General features: G+C 45.2%; 1 protein-coding gene across 18 annotated transcripts in view; it reads left to right on the top strand.

Moving 5' to 3' along the window:
• ATXN1 (ataxin 1) overlaps positions 1–18,326 on the top strand; it is a 271,490-nt gene that overhangs the window by 244,568 nt on the left and 8,596 nt on the right. For 16 of the 18 annotated variants that reach the window (XR_006288664.1, XM_043540064.1, XM_043540069.1 and 13 more), the window contains one exon: positions 1,176–3,216. Coding sequence is in view for 17 of the 18 variants with exons in the window: in XM_043540064.1 (XP_043395999.1) it covers positions 1,336–3,216 (1,881 nt within the window). In the remaining variant the exon portion in view is untranslated. Of the gene's footprint in view, positions 1–1,175; positions 3,217–9,152; positions 9,827–18,024; positions 18,324–18,326 lie in introns of those variants that run through there. The other 2 variants (XM_043540074.1, XM_043540073.1) reach the window with 2 other exon arrangements.

Below are 18,326 nucleotides of genomic sequence, written 5' to 3'. Positions count from 1 at the left end.
TCTCTCTTAACAGGAAGGGACAGACTCATACATCTCTGAACTCTGGGAACATTCAGACCCAAATTCTGATCTGAACTTTGCTGCTCTGCTTCTTGGCTATGAAATCCTCAACTCAAGCTGTGGCTCCTTGGAGGAATATTTAATCTGCTTCTTGTTAGAGAGCAATTCCCATTGACTTTGTAAATGCTCTGTCCCTGCACTAGTGGAAATCTGTTTGTTACATACAGCAGCTGTGCCTCATAGTTCATTAGTTGCTAGGAAACAAGGGAATATGATCCAGTAGGAGCTACCTCTAGGGTCATCATCCTGGTTTATAGTTTTAAACGCTTTGGTACAGTTTAACCTGTGCAGGCAGATAAGCGGCAACCAATCATTTTTCCAGAGTAGAGATCTACATGGTCACTTTCCTGTGAGTGGCCAATAGCACAGGGGGCTCAAAAAGCACCAGAAACCTCATGAGAAATCTGGCTCCCAGCCATCTTTGGCTTTATGCTACTGCTGTAAATAAATGGCTTGGCTGAGGTTTAATGCCATACTAGTAGTTAAAGGGCACTTGTGTCTCATTGTAATGAGCTGTGGCATGAGGGGAGAGAAAACAAGATAACTGATGTGTTTGCTGTGCAGACTGAAGCGAAATGAAGTCACTGGTGGTGACTCCAGGGCATAAGAGTTGAGAAGTAATGCACTTTACTTATACACTGCTAACAGCTACTTGTTGCTAATGTAAATATTTTCCATGTGTGTTCTTCAGATCTCCCTGTCATGTAGTGCGAGATAATGCAGTGATCCCATGCTGTAAAACACACTATGGTGGATCATACAATCGTTTGTGGGGGTTGGAGGGTGAGAGAGAAGGAGAATGAAATACATATTTTGAAAACACAAGCCTTTTTCACACAGGAAAAAAGAAGGCACCTCCAGGTGTTACGAAATAAGTTATCACTGTTAACTGCTGAAAATTATGTACTTTGAGTTTTGATTTGTCTAATGTCTTAATAATTTTCATGATGTGTTAACTGATATGTCCAGTGTTTAGCTGCTTTTACAGTATAGCAATAAATGAATCCTTGGAGTGCATGCAGCACTAAAGGTCTGGTCTTAATTTTGTAGAGAGTTTTTTTTTTTCCCCAGTGCTAATATTTTGGTTTCCCTTTTCCCCCTCTTTCTCGTTCCAGAATCCAGAGCAGCTGCTGGAGCATTGTGCTCACAGGGAGATGATTCCTCATGAAGTCACTGGATCCCCTTCAGAAATCAAATGTGACTTTCCATTTATCAGACTGAAATCAGAACCAGCCAGACAGTGAAGCAAGAACAGTGGAGGGGGGACGGCGAAAGATGAAATCCAACCAAGAGAGGAGCAACGAATGCCTGCCGCCCAAAAAGCGAGAAATCCCCACCACCAGCCTGCCGTCCGAGGTGAAGCCAGTGATTCTGTCAAACGAAAACCACCGCGCAGACAACTTAACATGGCTCACCAGTACACCCAGCAGCCAGAGCAGCATGGGGGGAAGGCACAGGCCTGGAGGGAGTTCAGTGGAGATTGGTTTACAGCAGGGTTTACACAAAGCACCGTCTGCAGGAATGGACTATTCCCCGCCGAGTGCTCCCAGGTCCGTTCCAGTCTCAACAACACTTCCCACAGTGTACTCGCCCGCACTCTCACAGTCAGGGACGCCTGTATCCCCGGTGCAGTACACGCACCTGCAGCACACTTTCCAGTTCGTTGGGCCCCCGTACAGTGGACCATACGCCGGATTCATCCCCTCCCAGTTGATTTCCCCGACAGCCAATTCCGCAACTTGTGCGGCAGCCTCTGCCACTGCTGTTGCAACCACTCCATCCCAGCGTTCCCAGCTGGAGGCTTATTCCACTTTCCTGGCCAGCATGAGTAGCTTAAGTCAGCAGGGGCACAAAGTTGAGCAGCATCTAGTCAGGACACCTGGATTGATTGCAGCAGGGTCTCCTCCACCGACCCAGCAAAACCAGTATGTCCACATTTCCAGCTCTCCCCAGAGCACAGTCAGAAATGTGTCTCCTCCAACCATCCCAGTCCATTTGCATCCCCACCAAACGGCGATTCCACACACCCTCACCCTCGGCCCCTCCTCCCAAGTGGTGGTGCAATACTCGGACTCCGGGGGCCACTTCATCACGAGGGATCCTACCAAGAAAGCTGAGAGCAGCAGGCTGCAGGCAATGCAGGCGAAGGAAATACTGAATGGAGAGATCGAGAAAAGCAGGAGGTATGGCCTCTCGCCCTCTGGAGATGTGAGTCTAGTCAAAGCAGGCAATAAACCAGCTCCTCATCATTATGAGACCAGACATGTCGTGGTGCACTCGAGTCCTGCCGAGTACAGTGCACGGGATTCCTCAGGCATCCGGGCCTCTGTTATGGTTGTACCAAACAGCAGCACACCTGTTACGGAGATGGAGGTACAGCAGGCCACCAACAGAGAAACTCCTCCCTCAGTCCTCAACGACAAGGGAAATCTGCATTTAGGAAAGCCAGCCCACAGGTCCTATGCTTTATCTCCACAACAGACTATGGGCCATGAGGGGGTGAAAGCGGTCGCCACGCTGTCCCCCCACACTGTCATTCAGACCACCCACAACGCCTCAGAGCAACTCCCTGTCGGGCTGCCTGCGACAGCCTTCTATGCCGGGACCCAGCCGCCGGTAATCGGTTATCTGAGCAGTCAGCAGCAAGCGATTGGTTACCCTGGAAACCTGCCACAGCACCTGGTGATCCCTGGCACCCAGCCACTGCTTATACCAGTTGGCAATGCAGACGTTGAATCATCAGGAGTAGCACCTGCTATAGTCACTTCATCTCCCCAGTTTGCAGCAGTGCCTCATGCATTTGTCACTACCGCCATTCCTAAGAGTGAGAATTTCAGTGCTGAGGCGCTAGCAACCCAGCCAGCCTACCAGGCAGCCGTGGTGCAGGCCCAGATCCACCTCCCAGTGGTGCAGTCCGTAGCTTCTCCAACGGCAGCTCCTCCTACACTGCCTCCTTACTTCATGAAAGGGTCAATCATTCAGTTGGCCAATGGGGAGCTGAAGAAAGTAGAGGACTTAAAAACAGAAGACTTTATACAGAGTGCAGAAATTAGCAATGACCTGAAAATAGACTCCAGCACAGTGGAGAGGATTGAAGACAGCCATAACCCAGGCATTGCTGTGATACAGTTTGCAGTTGGAGAGCATCGAGCACAGGTAACGAGCATTGCAAATTGTGGGCGTAGGTGGAAAGACACCAATTTTATCTTCCTGGAAACAACTTACCTTATGGCGCCTCGCAAGAGGGAGTTGTGTTCTTAATTCTTCATCTGGCACACACCTAACAGCGCACGCCACGTTAGAGATCTCATGGCCCAAAGTCACCCCTTGTATGGTGCCAGGGGAGTTATACCAGGAATAAATCAGGCCCATTTTATGCAATGGTAGATCTTGTTTTGGGAAACTACGGGACCTGATTCTCCTCTCACTACCAGTTTAAACTCAGTTTAAGTCAGTGGAGTTACACCAGAGTAATGCTGGGGAAAGAGGAGAATCATCTTATGGTTTGACTATGCCTGGGGGAAGGAATCATTTGTGTACTTGTTTCAAATTGTTAGCTCAACAACCCAGATCATATTGCTAATCTGTAGGCATTAGTACTATTACTTGTTTGTATTAGGATAATGCCAGATGGTCCCAACCAACATCAGAGCTGCACTGCATGTAGTAAAAGAATGGTCCCTGGTCTGAATAGTTTACAATCTAAATAGACAGGACAGACAAAGGACGGCAGGGGAAGCAGAAGCACAGAAGGGATTTGCCCAAGGTCACAAAGCAGGTCAGTGCCAGACACAGGAATAGAATCCAGGTCTCTGAGTGTCTAATTCATTGCCCTATGCACTGGGACTGTAGGCAGTGATAGTATTGGGAACAGGCCGCATTGTACTTTATAACTAGAGGACCCAAAGAAAGGATCAAATCTGAGCCATGATTCTAGTGGTATTAAAATGTAAAATTACTCAGTTTAAACCTCAAAAAAGTATATGCTTTTCATTCGGACAGCTGATTTTTAGTTTTGCCTGATTCCTGCTTCAGAAGGCTCCAGTACCGTTCAGTCTCGAATGAAAAACTGTCTCTGAGGGGTAAAGAGGGGACAAGGCTGTGAATTTCCATGGCTTGAAATTTGAAGCTCTCTTGGAATGCTTTCACTCACACATTGAAGGCACTGAAACGCTACACAGAGTGTCATTCAGATTTTGGTTATGAGTCGTTTAAATGCTGCATAGCTCTCACGCTGTGTATATTCAAGGGAAATGTTAAAAGAAAAATTATCCCAGAACCTAGGCTACTCACACTTCTTCACTTTGCGTCATACTGGCTTGTAAAGAAGGAATTTGTAACTTTGCAGAGGGCCTTTCGGCCCCAGAGTTCAATGGTCATAATTAGTTAATTTGATACTGTCCAATATCCAAGTAGCTCAGATTCCGCAGTGAAGAGCAGGGGAATAGATTAGATCAATTAGATAGCAGTTTAGTTCAGAGAAGTATTTGGGTTATTTTTTGAAAAACAAAACAAATCTCAGTACAAGTGGTTTAGATTTGGTTTTAAATATTTCTCTGCAGTGTTCAGAACCCAGACGCCGCACAATGGTGGCTGGTCCATGAGAATCACAAAGAGAGATGGACCAGAAACTAACTGGTTTAGTATTGCTTTCCAAAATGAGTGAGTTGTAGAAGGGAAACAAACGACATCAATGTTGAGGAGTAAATTAGAGCTCTAAAATTCTTTTGGTTTTAACAATCCAAGGCCTATGCTTCCATAACTGCCTGCATACAAGTAGGTTCCTATATATGATCCACCACTCAGGTAACTGAGCATGCAAATTAGGTGTGCAGTTGTGTTCCCATTTATGCATTGGGGCTTCTGGTATTTTCAGTAATCCATATAAGGAGGCGAGTATATTGATTTTTTATTATGTGTGTTTTTATATTAACAGTATCACTTTAAGAGACATAGGAGGATCCACAGAATTGCTTTTCGTTTACAGCCTTCAAATCCTCAGTGATATCACTGCAGGGTAGGCTTAGAGCCTCACATCTCTTCTTCGGCTTCATGATCAGAAAAACAGTCCCTGGATCAGAACCGGTTATTATAATTTGTTTATAAATTGTTGCTTAGAATAATGAGATTTCAAAGATAGTAATTTCCCATCTGCAATCTTCATCTTGCTCTCATTTCTCTCCCTCTCCAGCCAAACCACTGGTCTCTGCACCAGCAGAAGAGGTACAAATTAGTAGGTAGCATTTATGTCATGTCTTGTTCACAGATATGTCAGTGTAGCCAATGTGTTGTAGTGCTGCACGCTGGGAAGAGCTCCCTTGCAGAAGGATAGAGTGCCATCAGCTGGTCGAAAGCATATTCAGTTGCTGGCTATAAAAACAAAACTGCAAGGCACAGTCTCATCCAGTGAAGTGTCAACTTCTCAAGAAGCCTATAAGAATCCGGCTGACGACATCCCAGTTAAAATACTCCACCAGCTGTGTTTCCCACAAGGGATGCTTCCAGAATTCAGAAAGAGTCACGTAGAGATAGGATTAAAATGTGGGTTTAATTTAGGTTTCCTGTAGATTCCAGAACTTGGGTCTCTTCCCAGATCAGCCATGTCCCAGTATAGCAGCAAGTAATTCTCTGATTTGAATTTGCCTGTTTAGAGAGATATTTTATCTCAGTGTGTCTGAAGTCTCTGATGACCTCATCCACAGTGTAACTTAGATATTTAAAAGCATTTTAACCTCATTAGTAGGTACACAACAATTACTGTTAGGAAATGTACAATATGAAGAGGATTTAGTTTTGTGTTGAGAGGACAGAAGTTATTCTTGCTACGTATATATAGAATAGTAACAGCCCCACATTCTGATATTCTTATATGTAGAATATATATTAGCTCCCAGAATACATTGGGGGAGTATATTTAAATAGGAGCTAATTATAATTAAGTATTATGACTGTAATTTTTTTTTACAATTAGCTCTCATTTATATGTATACGCCCTCCAGTGTATTCTGGGGGCCTAATTATGATATTAGTATAATTTAAAATATAGAGTATTAATATAATCTTAAAATCATGTTGTTACAATCAGCTGTCATTTAAATATACTCCTCCCGATGACTTCTGGGAGCTAATTAGAGTAATGGTGAATCGCATCTTCAGAGTCTGTACAAAAATTAACTAATCCTCGCACCATATCTGTGGAGTAGGTAATAAAGTATTTTTATCCTCGCTTCGTAGATTTGGAAACCTGGGAAAAAAAGATTAAGTAACTTACCCAGAGCCACACAGGAATTCAGTGGAAGAGCTGTCCTTAGAAATCTGGCATCTGTGGTTCCCAATACCATGCTCAATTCGCCTGACCACACTACTCTATTATGATTATATCATTTCCTATATTTATTTTGATTGAACCAACCCTGGAGATCCTTCCTTACTTTGTTTTGTGCAGTCCTTGTCACCCTGGAGTCAAATGGGAGTTTTGTCTGACAAAAGACCTAAAGATTTGGAACGTCATTTATAATTCTTAATGTTACTCTGGTAACTGCACACACATCATCATAGCCTGTCTTTTTCCTTGCTGCAAGGAGCAGCCTTAGAAGGAAACAGAAGGTGTACAGTAATTCACCTGTACTTACATTAGATCAATACACACAGTAGAAGCAAAATAACTCTTCTACAGTGCTGGCTTTTTTAAAAAAGGTTTTGGTTCCTGATTATTGTTATGGAACAATGTGCTGCAGTGTTGTCTCCTGATGAAACTAAAGTACAGTTCAAAAAAAGAGAAGGAAGAAAATGATGAACACATCGTTCACCATCTCTGGTTTTTAATAGAATCATAGACATTCAAGATGGAAAAGCCCTATTAGGTCATCAAGTCCATCCCTGCGCCAGCGTAGCATTGTTCCCTTAAGTATATTTTAAGTGCTTCATCCAGTCTAGCTTTCCATCTATTTCTGCACACACAAATCAGTCACTCTTTCTGTTGCTTTGCTCTCCACTTTCAATTAGCCTTGGCACACAGCAACAGAAATAAGAGGGAATTAGACTATGTTTTCAGCTACAGATAGAGCGCACTCTCTGCCATATGCTCCTGTGATCGGTACTTCATTGTTCTCTGGTCTGAGTGGCAGTAATTGTATATTCCTGTGAGTGACAGGGAGGCTGTATATTGTATGTTTAAATTTGTTACTCTGTTCTCTTAGCTTCTGAAAGGGCAGCACTCAAGGCCCTGTCTGGCACTGGCAAACAGAAGTTGCTTTCCTTGTGAATCATTGGTTATTTCCCAGTGCTAGTCAGGTTTGGGATCACAGATCTGTGAAGAGCTCTCTATCTGTGATACCTCCAGTGCTAGGATTATTTCTCTCTCCAGGATGCCACTCTTCTGACTGCGTATGGAGAGCCCAGTGGCACTAAGATTCCAGAAGTCACTGGGTAAGAAATGTATTGTAGGGCCCACATGTTAGAAAGGTTGGAGCAGAAACCACCATACCCATCACTGATAATAAGGGCCCGGTAGAAGGAGGGCCTGTGTATCCTGGGTCCACAGCAGTCAAGCATTACAAATTTGTAATCCACATACAAACCAATGAAACTGAGGGACGGATACTCGGTCTGTGTAGGATTTTGCCACGGTGGTCAGAAAACTCTCTTTCAGCCTACACACTTCTTTCCCAGTTGTTCTATCCTGGGTCGGAGCGGTGGGGGTTTTCCCTTCTTGGTCAGGCAGGGAATTTGATGTTCCAGAAACACTGATGTCTTGAGTCTGCACACATCTTGTGAGACTCACAAAGGGCAGAGGTGTGTGTGTGTAGACCCAGTGCTTTCGCAGTGCAAGCTGGACCCTTTCTCCCATGGCAGCACAGTTCCCTCAGAGTGGTGCTGCCACGCTCTTCCCACAGGCTGCTGCCTTTCATATCCTGCCTCCTCCTCAAGGGGAGAGGAGGAGTGACGGTGCAGGGGGGGACTCCAAGTAAGGCTAACCCAGCTTGATCAGCTTCCTCAGCTCACTCCCATTTACTGTCCTCCACACCAGCTCTGCACTGACACCCTTCCTCAGCACGGAGAGAGTGAAGAGGCACCACTCCCCTCTGCACAGCCCCAGCACTGGGCTGGCGGAGAGCAGAGAGCCTTCCACTGTCTCTCTGGAACTGCGTGAATTACACCCTTTTATGGGATGCTGAGCTCCCTGAACCCCTATGGACTTTAATGGAAGATGAGGGTGCTCAGTCCTTCCCAGGATTGGACTCTCATACAGCAGCATAAGCAGAGAATGATGGTGCGACACGTATTATCTTAAGGCATTTGTGCCTTTATTTTCCATGTTCCATGTTTGTAGCTGGACTGATCTTTGGGATCATTAAAAGTGGCCAAAGTACAGTAGCTCAGTCAGGCTTTAATACACAACAGAGGAAGAAACTTGACCAGAAAGTAGACATTCAGTCCACAAATTAACAGCTGCAGCCCTTTTACTAGGTAGTTTCTACTTCATTGTTTGTTAAAGGAACTATAGCAATGAGCCGCAAACCTAAAGTTCTTCCATGTCTGCGTTGCTGTGTAAAATCCACTGCAGCCTGAGTGATGCGGATGGCATTTCATATAAATTGGCGTTCACAGTGTGTATCACAGGCATTCCAGTGCCAGGGTGTGTTTCCTGAACAACGGAAATTGCTTCCACTAAAAAATGAGTCAGACTGTGAATTAAAATGATTAAATCATTTAGATGAAACATTCGAAGTTATTCTTTGGCTCTCTTGAAAAGTTTTGACTGTTTTCACAAATGGTTTTTACAACACTGGGATATAAAGGATCTCAGCAGCACCTTCAGATGTGCTTCAAGAGGGACGTACATTTTATTTTCTTTATTGTTTAAATCCTAGAAATATGGAGACATGATTTTTAAAAGAGTCTCGCTTCTCTCCTAAGAAAATACAGCAAGGCCGGGTGATTCAGATGGAGTCACCTTTTTTAAAAAAAACCTTATGCACAAGCGAAAAATGCAGGACATGTTCACTCAAGCCCCACTTTGGGGAGGGACTAAAGTTTCATTGCTTATGAAAATCAGCTGTGTTTTTAACCAGGGTTTTTTTTTTTTACAGGCATTGTCTAAAACAGAGGCAGTTCCTAGTTTTCTTCTTTCTAAAATGTGTCCCATCTCTAACAGAGCTATATCCTGTTTGTTTGAACATCATTACTGAACCACAGAAATACCTCAGTGGTTAGCATCCTGCCATCTTTGTTATTTAAGATCACCACCTGCAATTTTGGAGGGTGGTTTTAATGAATTACATGTTAAGTACATGCTTACATATTAAACCCTGTAGAAAGTAGTTAGACATGTAATGCAAGCATTACTTACGTACAGCTGAAGATGGGAGTCAGTGAGCAGATGTACATTTCACTGAACAAGAAGTACCCCTTTGGAGAGTACATGGGGCATCTTGAGAGAAAATGAAAGAAGACCAACAGAAACAGAAGAGAAGAAGGAAAGATATAGAGACGAGGTAGTAAAATCAAAGAGAACTAATACACTAGTAGATTCAAAGTCAGCCGGTTGATCCACATCTAGATATGCACTGTACAACCAGCAGCTTCCGTTCAGGTCATCACAAGCTACTGGGGTCCTCAGCACTGTTGAAAACCAAGCCACTTACTTAGTTCCTTGTATATAACATTGAAAACTTTGGCTCTGGAATACTTTCTATATTATGAAGTAGCAATGGTTGGTATATACCATCTATAATTCATTGATTAATAGAGTTTAAGGCCAGAAGGGACCATTATGACACAAGTCATAATCCATTGATAAAATGTAGATGTAACCAACATCTTCGTTGTTTGTAATTCTTTATTGATAGACTGGTCTAAAAAGTATTGTCAGACCAGTATTGTCATCGTATTATTTGAATTACAGTAGCACCTAGCAGATCATTTGTTCTTTTAATGTTTCGGCACTGTTTTAAAAAAAGAAACACATGCCTATTGCCGGTAACCTGCATCTTTTTAAATTCTTTATATTCATCTTACTCTGTTAGGAAGATACTGTGCCTAGGGAATTTCTAAAATGCTAATCGTTGGCCTAATCATACAAGTATATAGTATATATTTATGGATGTTTTAAGTTCATTTAGGCATAATCAACAGAGTCATAATCTGCAGCCGTCTACTTTTGCGTATTAGGGATTTACAGTGTAAACCCTAGTATGCGAAACGTAAATCTAAGCAAAATGTAATGGGGCTCCTTGGTTCATTGGGCTGGGAGGGCTGCACAGTGAGTTCCAAGAGAGCAGAAAGTACCTTGCGTCATTCTCAAGCTGTCCTTTCTGCACAACAGTGGCGCTGGAATTGAGGCTCCACAGGGAGCTGCTTCCAGCCCTACTCGGCAAGACAATGCCACTGGGGTGGAAGAGAAGTATTTGGGAGAACTGAAGGGATCCTAGCTATCTTCCCCCACTACCAAACAGCATTATGAAATGTCACAAGTCTTTGTATGCATTGGCATTGTAGCTGTGTTGGTCCCAAGATATTAGAGAAATGAGGTGGGTGAGGTAATATCCTTTATTGGACCAACTTCCACTGGTGAGAAAGACAAGCTTTCGAGCTACACAGAGCTCTTCAGGGCTGGGAAACATACTCAGAGTGTCAAACCTAAATACAAGGTGGAATGGATTGTTTAGCATAGGTAGTCAACACATGTTTCAAGGGACCATTGAAGGTGAAATGGCCTGTTAACACCCCTCCAGTCATAGGGGGGAAATGAAGAAGGGTGGTTGTTAGAGGGTTACATATATTGTTGTAATAAGCCATAAATCCAGTGTGTCTGTTCAGTCCATGATTTTTAGTGTCTCGCAGAGTTAATGAATTTAAGCTCCCAGGCTCGTCTTTTGAAAGTGCTGTGCAAATTTCCTTTGAGGATGGAAACTGAGATAGTGATTGCTTTGCAGAAAGTGTTCACCCACAGGTGATAGGGTGTTTTTGCCTTTTATCATTTTCCTGAGCGGAGTGATTGTCTGGTTTCCCCCACATAATTGTTGTTGGGGCATTTAGTGCACTGGACAAGGTACACCACATGTTGTGATAGGCATGTGTAGGGACCCATGGATTTTGAAAGGTGTGTTGTGGGGGGTATTGATCACTGTAGCAGTGGTGATATGTCTGCAAGTTTTGCATTTGTTGTGCTTGCAGGGTCTGGTGCCGCTTTGAGTTGGTGTGTCCTGGTCTGTGGGGAGCGTGCTTCTGATAATGAGCTTGGAGAGACTGGGAGGTTGTTTGGAGGCCAGAATGAGGGGTTCAGGAAAGATTTCTTTCAGGATGGGGTCCCCATTGAGTATAGGTTGTAGCTGTTTGATGATACCCTGTATGGGTTCCAGTGTGAGATGGTAGGTAACAACTCTGGGTGTACAGTCAGAGGGGGTTGTATTTCTGTATTATAGCAGGTTTTCTCGGGGTATTGAGGAGAAGCTTGAGCTGCATGTGGAAGACTGAAAGACAATGGTGAGTTTCAAGAAGGGAGAGGAGAGGTGGGAAGAGAAGATGAATTTGGCAGCAGCATTTTGGATAGAATAGTGAGGAGAGAAGGGGAGGCCAGAGAAGTGGAACAATATGTTTAGCAATGTGCTGGTGTTTGGGCAATTGAAATAGAACAAAGGGCATTTTTGGAGATAATGGAACAGGAGAAGGAGGATTTGGGGGAGGGTTTACATGGGAGAGGAGAAGGAAGGAGGGTTTAGAGAGACCGCTCTCTCTCTCTGCATCACACTAGGGGAATGTGAGTTCATGACAGCTGTTATCAATATTGTGCCATAAGTTAGATTGTAAGTCTGCAAATCTCAAAGCATTGTACAAGGAGGGTAAGTATCATTATACTTATTATTCAAATGGAGAAACCGAGGCAAGAGAGCGGTTAACTGACCTGTACCAGGTCACCCAGCAGGTCAATGGCAGAGCTGGGAATAAAACCCACATCTCTTCTCTCTCTATCTTGTGCCCCAGCCACACTAGTCTTCCTATAAACATTCATTTGGTTGACATTCAGGAAGATATCAGAGTTGTTCTTTGAATAGTGCCCCTGTTGGTGCTCTACTTCAGGTGTGTGTGTATTCCTGCACCTTTGACTGGAGATTTTTGGTAGCAGTGTCTGTTCTGCTGGCACATGCACCCTACACATCCTCCTGCCCCATACAGAGGCTATATAGGGCTGGGTGGGTGAACCATCCTTCATTCCTTCTCAAGTGTCTTTGGCCAGAGATGTAGTCTAGCATGTGACTGTTTGCTTTGTACCTGTTTCCCTCTTTTTATTAGTGTTTTAGCTTTGTAGTTAGCTCTTAGTAGTAATTGGCTTAGTACCTTATAGTTGGAACGTTTGTTCCACTTTTCTTATCATAAATAAATAAATAGTACATTTTTGTTTTTTTCTTTTTCCCCTATTGAGGGGTTGGAACAATTTTTCTTCTGTCAGGGATGCTGGGCTACCCGGGATTTAAACGGTGCCTCTCTTGTCAAGAAGTAATCCCTGCTAGTAACAGGCACTCTCACTCCATTTGTTGCTTGGGAGACTCTGCCGTTCCCAACAAGCGTAAAATCTGCTCTTCTTTTAAAGTAAGATCCAGGGAAATTAATTATAGATTATTAATGATGGAGCAGGCTTTGGACCCAGGTACAGAGAACTTCCCGGTACAGGGACCCTCCATGTCTGTCTCATCATCATCGAGATCACAGTCACCAAGAACTTCCAGGGAGAAGACAGCACTAAAACCCCTGTCTCCAACACTGTGCTTGACTGGGGTACCGATAACCATTATTGCCCTTATATAAATCCATGGTACGCCCACATCTTGAATACTGTGTACAGATGTAGTCCTCTCATCTCAAAAAAGATATACTGGCATTAAAGAAGGTTCAAAAAAGGGCAACTAAAACGATTAGGGGTTTGGAACGGGTCCCATATGAGGAGAGATTAAAGAGGCTAGGACTTTTCAGGTTGGAAAAGAGGAGACTAGGGGGGGATATGATAGAGGTATATAAAATCGTAAGCGGTGTGGAGAAAGTGAATAAGGAAAAATTATTTACTTTTTCCCATAATATAAGAGCTAGGGGCCACCAAATGAAATTAATGGGCAGCAGGTTTAAAACAGATAAAAGGAAGTTCTTCACTCAGTGCACAATCAACGTGTGGAACTCCTTTCCTGAGGAGGTTGTGAAGGCTAGGACTACAACAGGGTTTAAAAGAGAACTGGATAAATTCATGGAGGTTAAGTCCATTAATGGCTATTAGCCAGGATGGGCAAGGAATGGTGTCCCTAGCCTCTGTTTGTCAGAGAGTGGAGATGGATGGCAGGAGAGAGATCACTTGATCATTACCTTTAGGTTCACTCCCTCTGGGGCACCTGGCATTGGCCACTGTCGGTAGACAGGACACTGGGCTGCATGGCTTTGGTCTGACCCAGTATGGCCGTTCTTATGTTCACACCACCAATACTAAGAGCATCCCTCTCCAAGCTTAAGAAAGGAGATAAGCCAAGCAAAACATAAGACCTCAGGCCCTGAGATGAGTGCTAGTGAGGCTCCGAGTACATCGGGTACCATGAAGCATGTTTAGCCTTCACCTAAGTGCCAAGCGGTAAAGGGTTTGGTACCAAAGACTGCTACTACGAAGAGACCAGCTTCAATGGAATCCCCAGTCTCGTCGGCACCGATGTCAATGCCTCGCACGACAGCCTCTGCAACACCATTGGTGCCAGTACTGAGTTCTGTTGTGCATCTGGTACCACAGGATTTTTAGTACCCAAAAAGACCTTATGGTACCGAATGAGCTTGAGTCTCCACTCCTTACAAACTCTGGACGTCTCTCGGTGTCAAGGCTGCATGGATCACTGACTGCTTATGTTTCTGGGAGACCTGCTTCTCCATTTTCAACTGTCCATGGGGAGGGATTGTCGCCTCTGATGCAATACGTGGAAGATCTGCAATTTATTCCAGGAGATATTATTCCCAGTTGCATATGCAACAGCAGAGGCAGAACACCAGAGCCTTGCCTTCCAACACTTGGGATGACCAGCGTTGGATTCCTCCCCCCATGGCTATGGTCTCCCTCATTGGCCTAACTGGGATCCATGGGCAATGTACTGCCAGCAATTTTGAGAGACCTCAACTCAGTCCCACAGGGAACACAGAAGACCTCATTCTCTGGTACCATCCACCCCTCCTCCCCATTCTGAGCTGGAGGAAACCTTTGAGGAGCAAGAGGCAAGGGCAGATAGGAAGGTTATCCCCCTCACAAACATCTCGTCATCACTGGATGAGGCAGTCATCACACCAGTGCCATCATTAGCTGATGACTTTAGACAATTCCAGGACCTGATGAAGCCCTGCAAATTCCCCTGGAAGACATCCAGATTTCCCATCACAAGCTCCTGGATGCATTGCACACCTCTACCTCAGCACATGTGACACTGCCAATTAACAAAACTCTCCTGGAGCCAGCCAAGTCCATTTGGCAAACTCCAGCAGTGGCTCTCTTTACATGCAAGAGGGCTGATTTAAAAAAACCCCACCTATATCCTGTCCAGGGATTCTGATCTTTTATTTTCTCATCCAGTGCCAAACTCCTGTCATGGACGCAGTCAACGGAGGGGGCAGGCAGCATACCCGAAAAGCCACCCCTTATAATAAGGAATAGAAGTGTCTGGACCTGTTTGCTCAAAGAGTTATTTGTCAGCAACACTTCAGGATAGCTAACCACCAAGAGTTGACGTCAGAATCTGACTACCAGAACTACGAGACATTTAATGCTTCTTTTGATCATTTACCACAGGAACACTGAGAACAGTTCAGCGCCATAATAAAGGAAGGTCAACTTTTGGCAAAAACTGCACTGCAAGCTTCACTCTTTGCGGTGGGCACTGCAGGCAGGTCTATTTCTGCTGCAGTAGTGGTGAGACGAGCTTCCTGATTTCAGTTGTCTGGGTTTCCACATGAGGTACAATTGATTCTGGAAGATTTACCTTTTGATGGCCAGAAGCTTTTCACAGACTTCACAGATGACAGGTTTTATACCCTAAAGAACTCGAGAGCAACACGTAGGTCTTTAGGGATATACACACCTGAAAATAGAAGGATGTTTAGCAGGTGTCAGTTGACACAAAGATCCCATCCTGCTCAATTTTCTGCCTTCCCTAGGCCACCGGGACCACAGGCTAAGAGGCTGAGGTTTTTTTAAAAAAAACCCCTATCACTACCTCAGCTGCTTCATCTCAGTCTTCAACATCGTCCAAACATCAGTTTTGATGATTTGGTCAAGTCCAGACCAGCCAATGGCCAGGTTTAATCAGCTGCACAACAGAACCTTCCTTCCTCAATTTGGACACACCTCTCTCTATTTCGTTAAGCGTGGGAGGCTATAACATCAGACAGATGTGCATTGGAGGTCATTACTTGGGGTTATACTATCTAATTTACATCCACTCTGCCCTTCCAACCTCCTTCTCCATTCCTCTTTAGGGATCCCTCTCATGAGCAATTGCTGACAAACGAGATCTCATCACTTCTTCTACGTCTGGGAGCCATAAAGCCAGTCCCACTTCAACACAGGGGAAAAGGGTACTCTTCAAGATATTTTCTGATACCCAAGAAAAATGAGGATTGGAGGCTGAGACTAGGTCTCAGGCAATTCAAGATGGTGTCCCTAGCAGCTATAATTCCCTCCCTCAAAGATACATACTTCCACATAGTGATTCAGCCTTCTAACAAAAGATTTCTTCGTTTCACTCTCAATCACAATTATTACCAGTACTGGGTCCTACTCTTCAGCCAGTTATCCACCGCAAGGGTGTTTTAGGGTCATGGAGGTCGTAGCTGCCTACCTCTGTTGTCTAGGATTAGCTTTCTTTCCCTACCTCAACAATTGGCTCCTCAAGGGAGATATGGTTGGCAGTTTGAACAACTTCACTGTTCCGAAGTCTAGGCCTGCCGATAAAACTAGAGAAATCCATCTTTACCTCTACAAAAGAAATTCTCTTTATAGAGTGCTTCTAGATTTGATAATACACAGAGCTTATCTCCCTCTCAGCTGGTTCTCTGCTCTAAAGACTCTTCTACAAAGAGTGTAGCTCCGCTCTCAAGTTCCAGCAAGGACATGTTTGCAACTATTGGGACACATGGCAGCTTGTGTTTTTTTGACACAAAATACCAGGTTGCATCTTCAATGTCTCCAGGGGTGGCTCAGGACTGTTTATGTACCCTACAGGCCCAGAGCAGCCTGGGGGATTAGTGGGGGGCCTGGTGACTGCAGCAGGAAGCAGAACGACCCAGCCCCAGCCCGCTCCGCTCCTCCTGTCCCAGCCGTGTTGCTCGGGGGAAGGGGTCCACCCCCCAGCCCCCCCACACACACACTGGCGGTGTGGAGCCAGCGGAGTGGAGCGGGCTGGGGCTGGGTTGCTCTGCTTCCTACCACCACCCGTGAGTGCGGGGGTAGGCCTGACCCCTGCTGCTGATGCAAACCCCCCCCCTCCCCCGCCAATCCCCTGGGCTGTGTCCGTCACTGGGGGATGGGGCTTCGGAGAAGGGGTGGAAAGTGAGGGCGGGAAGAGGTGGGGCAGAGGGAGTTGTCCCAGGCCCCATACCCCTGTAGGAACGCACAGGGGGGCAGCTGGGGGATGGGGCTGGCCCCCCGCGCTGCTGCATACAAAGCATGCAGCTGCGTAGGGCGCCGTGAAATTTGGGGCAATTTGGTGCCCCACATTTTGTGGTGCCCTACGCAGCTGCGTATTCTGCATATGCCTAAGGATGGCCCTGCCTTGAGCCATTCGCTACGTGCTTGCTGTTACATCAGTCTATGAGGACTGCCTTCTTGGTGACCATCATTTCTTCTTGAAGGGTTAGAGAGATACAGGCTCTAATGGCAGACTTTCCCTTGTTCCCCAAGGAGAAGGTATTTTTATGACCCCATCCAAAGTTCTTACTTAAGGTTTCCTCTCAATTTCATATCAACCAAACTAGTCACCTTTCATTTTTTCCCTAAACCACGTCCGTTTGCTTTTCCTACACTAGATGTTAAGCAGGTGTTAGCTTTTTTTCTTGGACAGGACTAGGCCCTTCAGGAAGACCCCAAGACTTTTTTTTTCTGTTGCAGATAGCTCTAAGGGTGTGCCTGTCCACACTCAGACTTTCTAAACAGATTATTGCCTGCCGTGGCTCTGCTGAGCTTACACCTCCCCTAAAAGTGACTGCATGCCCTACCAGATCACAGTCTACATCAGTAGCTTTACTCAAAGATGTTCCAGTTGCTGAAATCTGCAGGGCTGCAACATGGGCCTCGGTGCACACGTTTTCCGACCATTGTGCTCTAATTCACACCACAAGATCAGATGCGGTGTTCGGCAGTGCAGTTCTTTCTTCAGTGATGGACCTGCTCCTCGCTCCTCCCTCCCCTGTACGGAGCAGGGTCCATCACTGAAGAAAGAACTGCATTGCCTGGTCCAAAATTCCCACCTCCTTAAAGGGTTACTGCTCGCGAGTCACCTAAAGTGGGGTACCCACAGGGACACTACTCGAAGAAGAAGTTACTCACCTTGTGCAGTAACTGGAGTTCTTTCAGATGTGTCCCCCGATGGGTGCTCTACTACCTGCCCTCCTCCCTCTGCTTCGGAGCTGCCTCTGTGGCTTTACAGTAGAGAAGGAACTGAGGGTAATTTGCCCACACAGCCCTGTATAGCCTCGGTACCGGGCACGAGGATGTGTAGGGCACATGCCCTGGCAGAACTGGCATTACTACCAGAATGCTTCGATCAGAGGCGCATGCACACCTAAAGTGGAGCACCCACAGGGACACACATCTTGAAGAACTCCAGTTAGTGCACAGGGTGAGTAACCGCACTTTCTAAGGGTTAAGGGAAATGTGAATGGCAGGCTATATAAAATAAATGCACAGTGAATAAAGGATTAATAAATGGTATCTGAACTGTTTTTTCCCAGGCTTCATTGCACGTCGTTGAGCAGATGATAAAGATAAGGCTCAAACGTTGTGGTTTTGTGCTGAGGATTGGCCAGTCTCAGAGGGCTTGTTAATGCCATTTTAACAAGGACAAACATTAAGTGTAATGTCCAGTGTAGTGACATTATGGATACTGAATAAGCTTTTACAAGGCACGTATTTATCAGTCTCTCCAGCTAAAACTAAAGAGCTGACCGTAACTGTGTGTGTGCTGAGCACATACTGTAGTGAATCAGTGTTTTCAGATTCATGTTCTCTCTCTCTCTCCCCCCCCCCCCTCTCT

Source organism: Chelonia mydas, chromosome 2 (assembly GCF_015237465.2).
Source record: "Chelonia mydas isolate rCheMyd1 chromosome 2, rCheMyd1.pri.v2, whole genome shotgun sequence".
Taxonomy (NCBI): domain Eukaryota; kingdom Metazoa; phylum Chordata; order Testudines; family Cheloniidae; genus Chelonia; species Chelonia mydas.
This window is presented reverse-complemented; position numbering and strand designations above follow the sequence as displayed.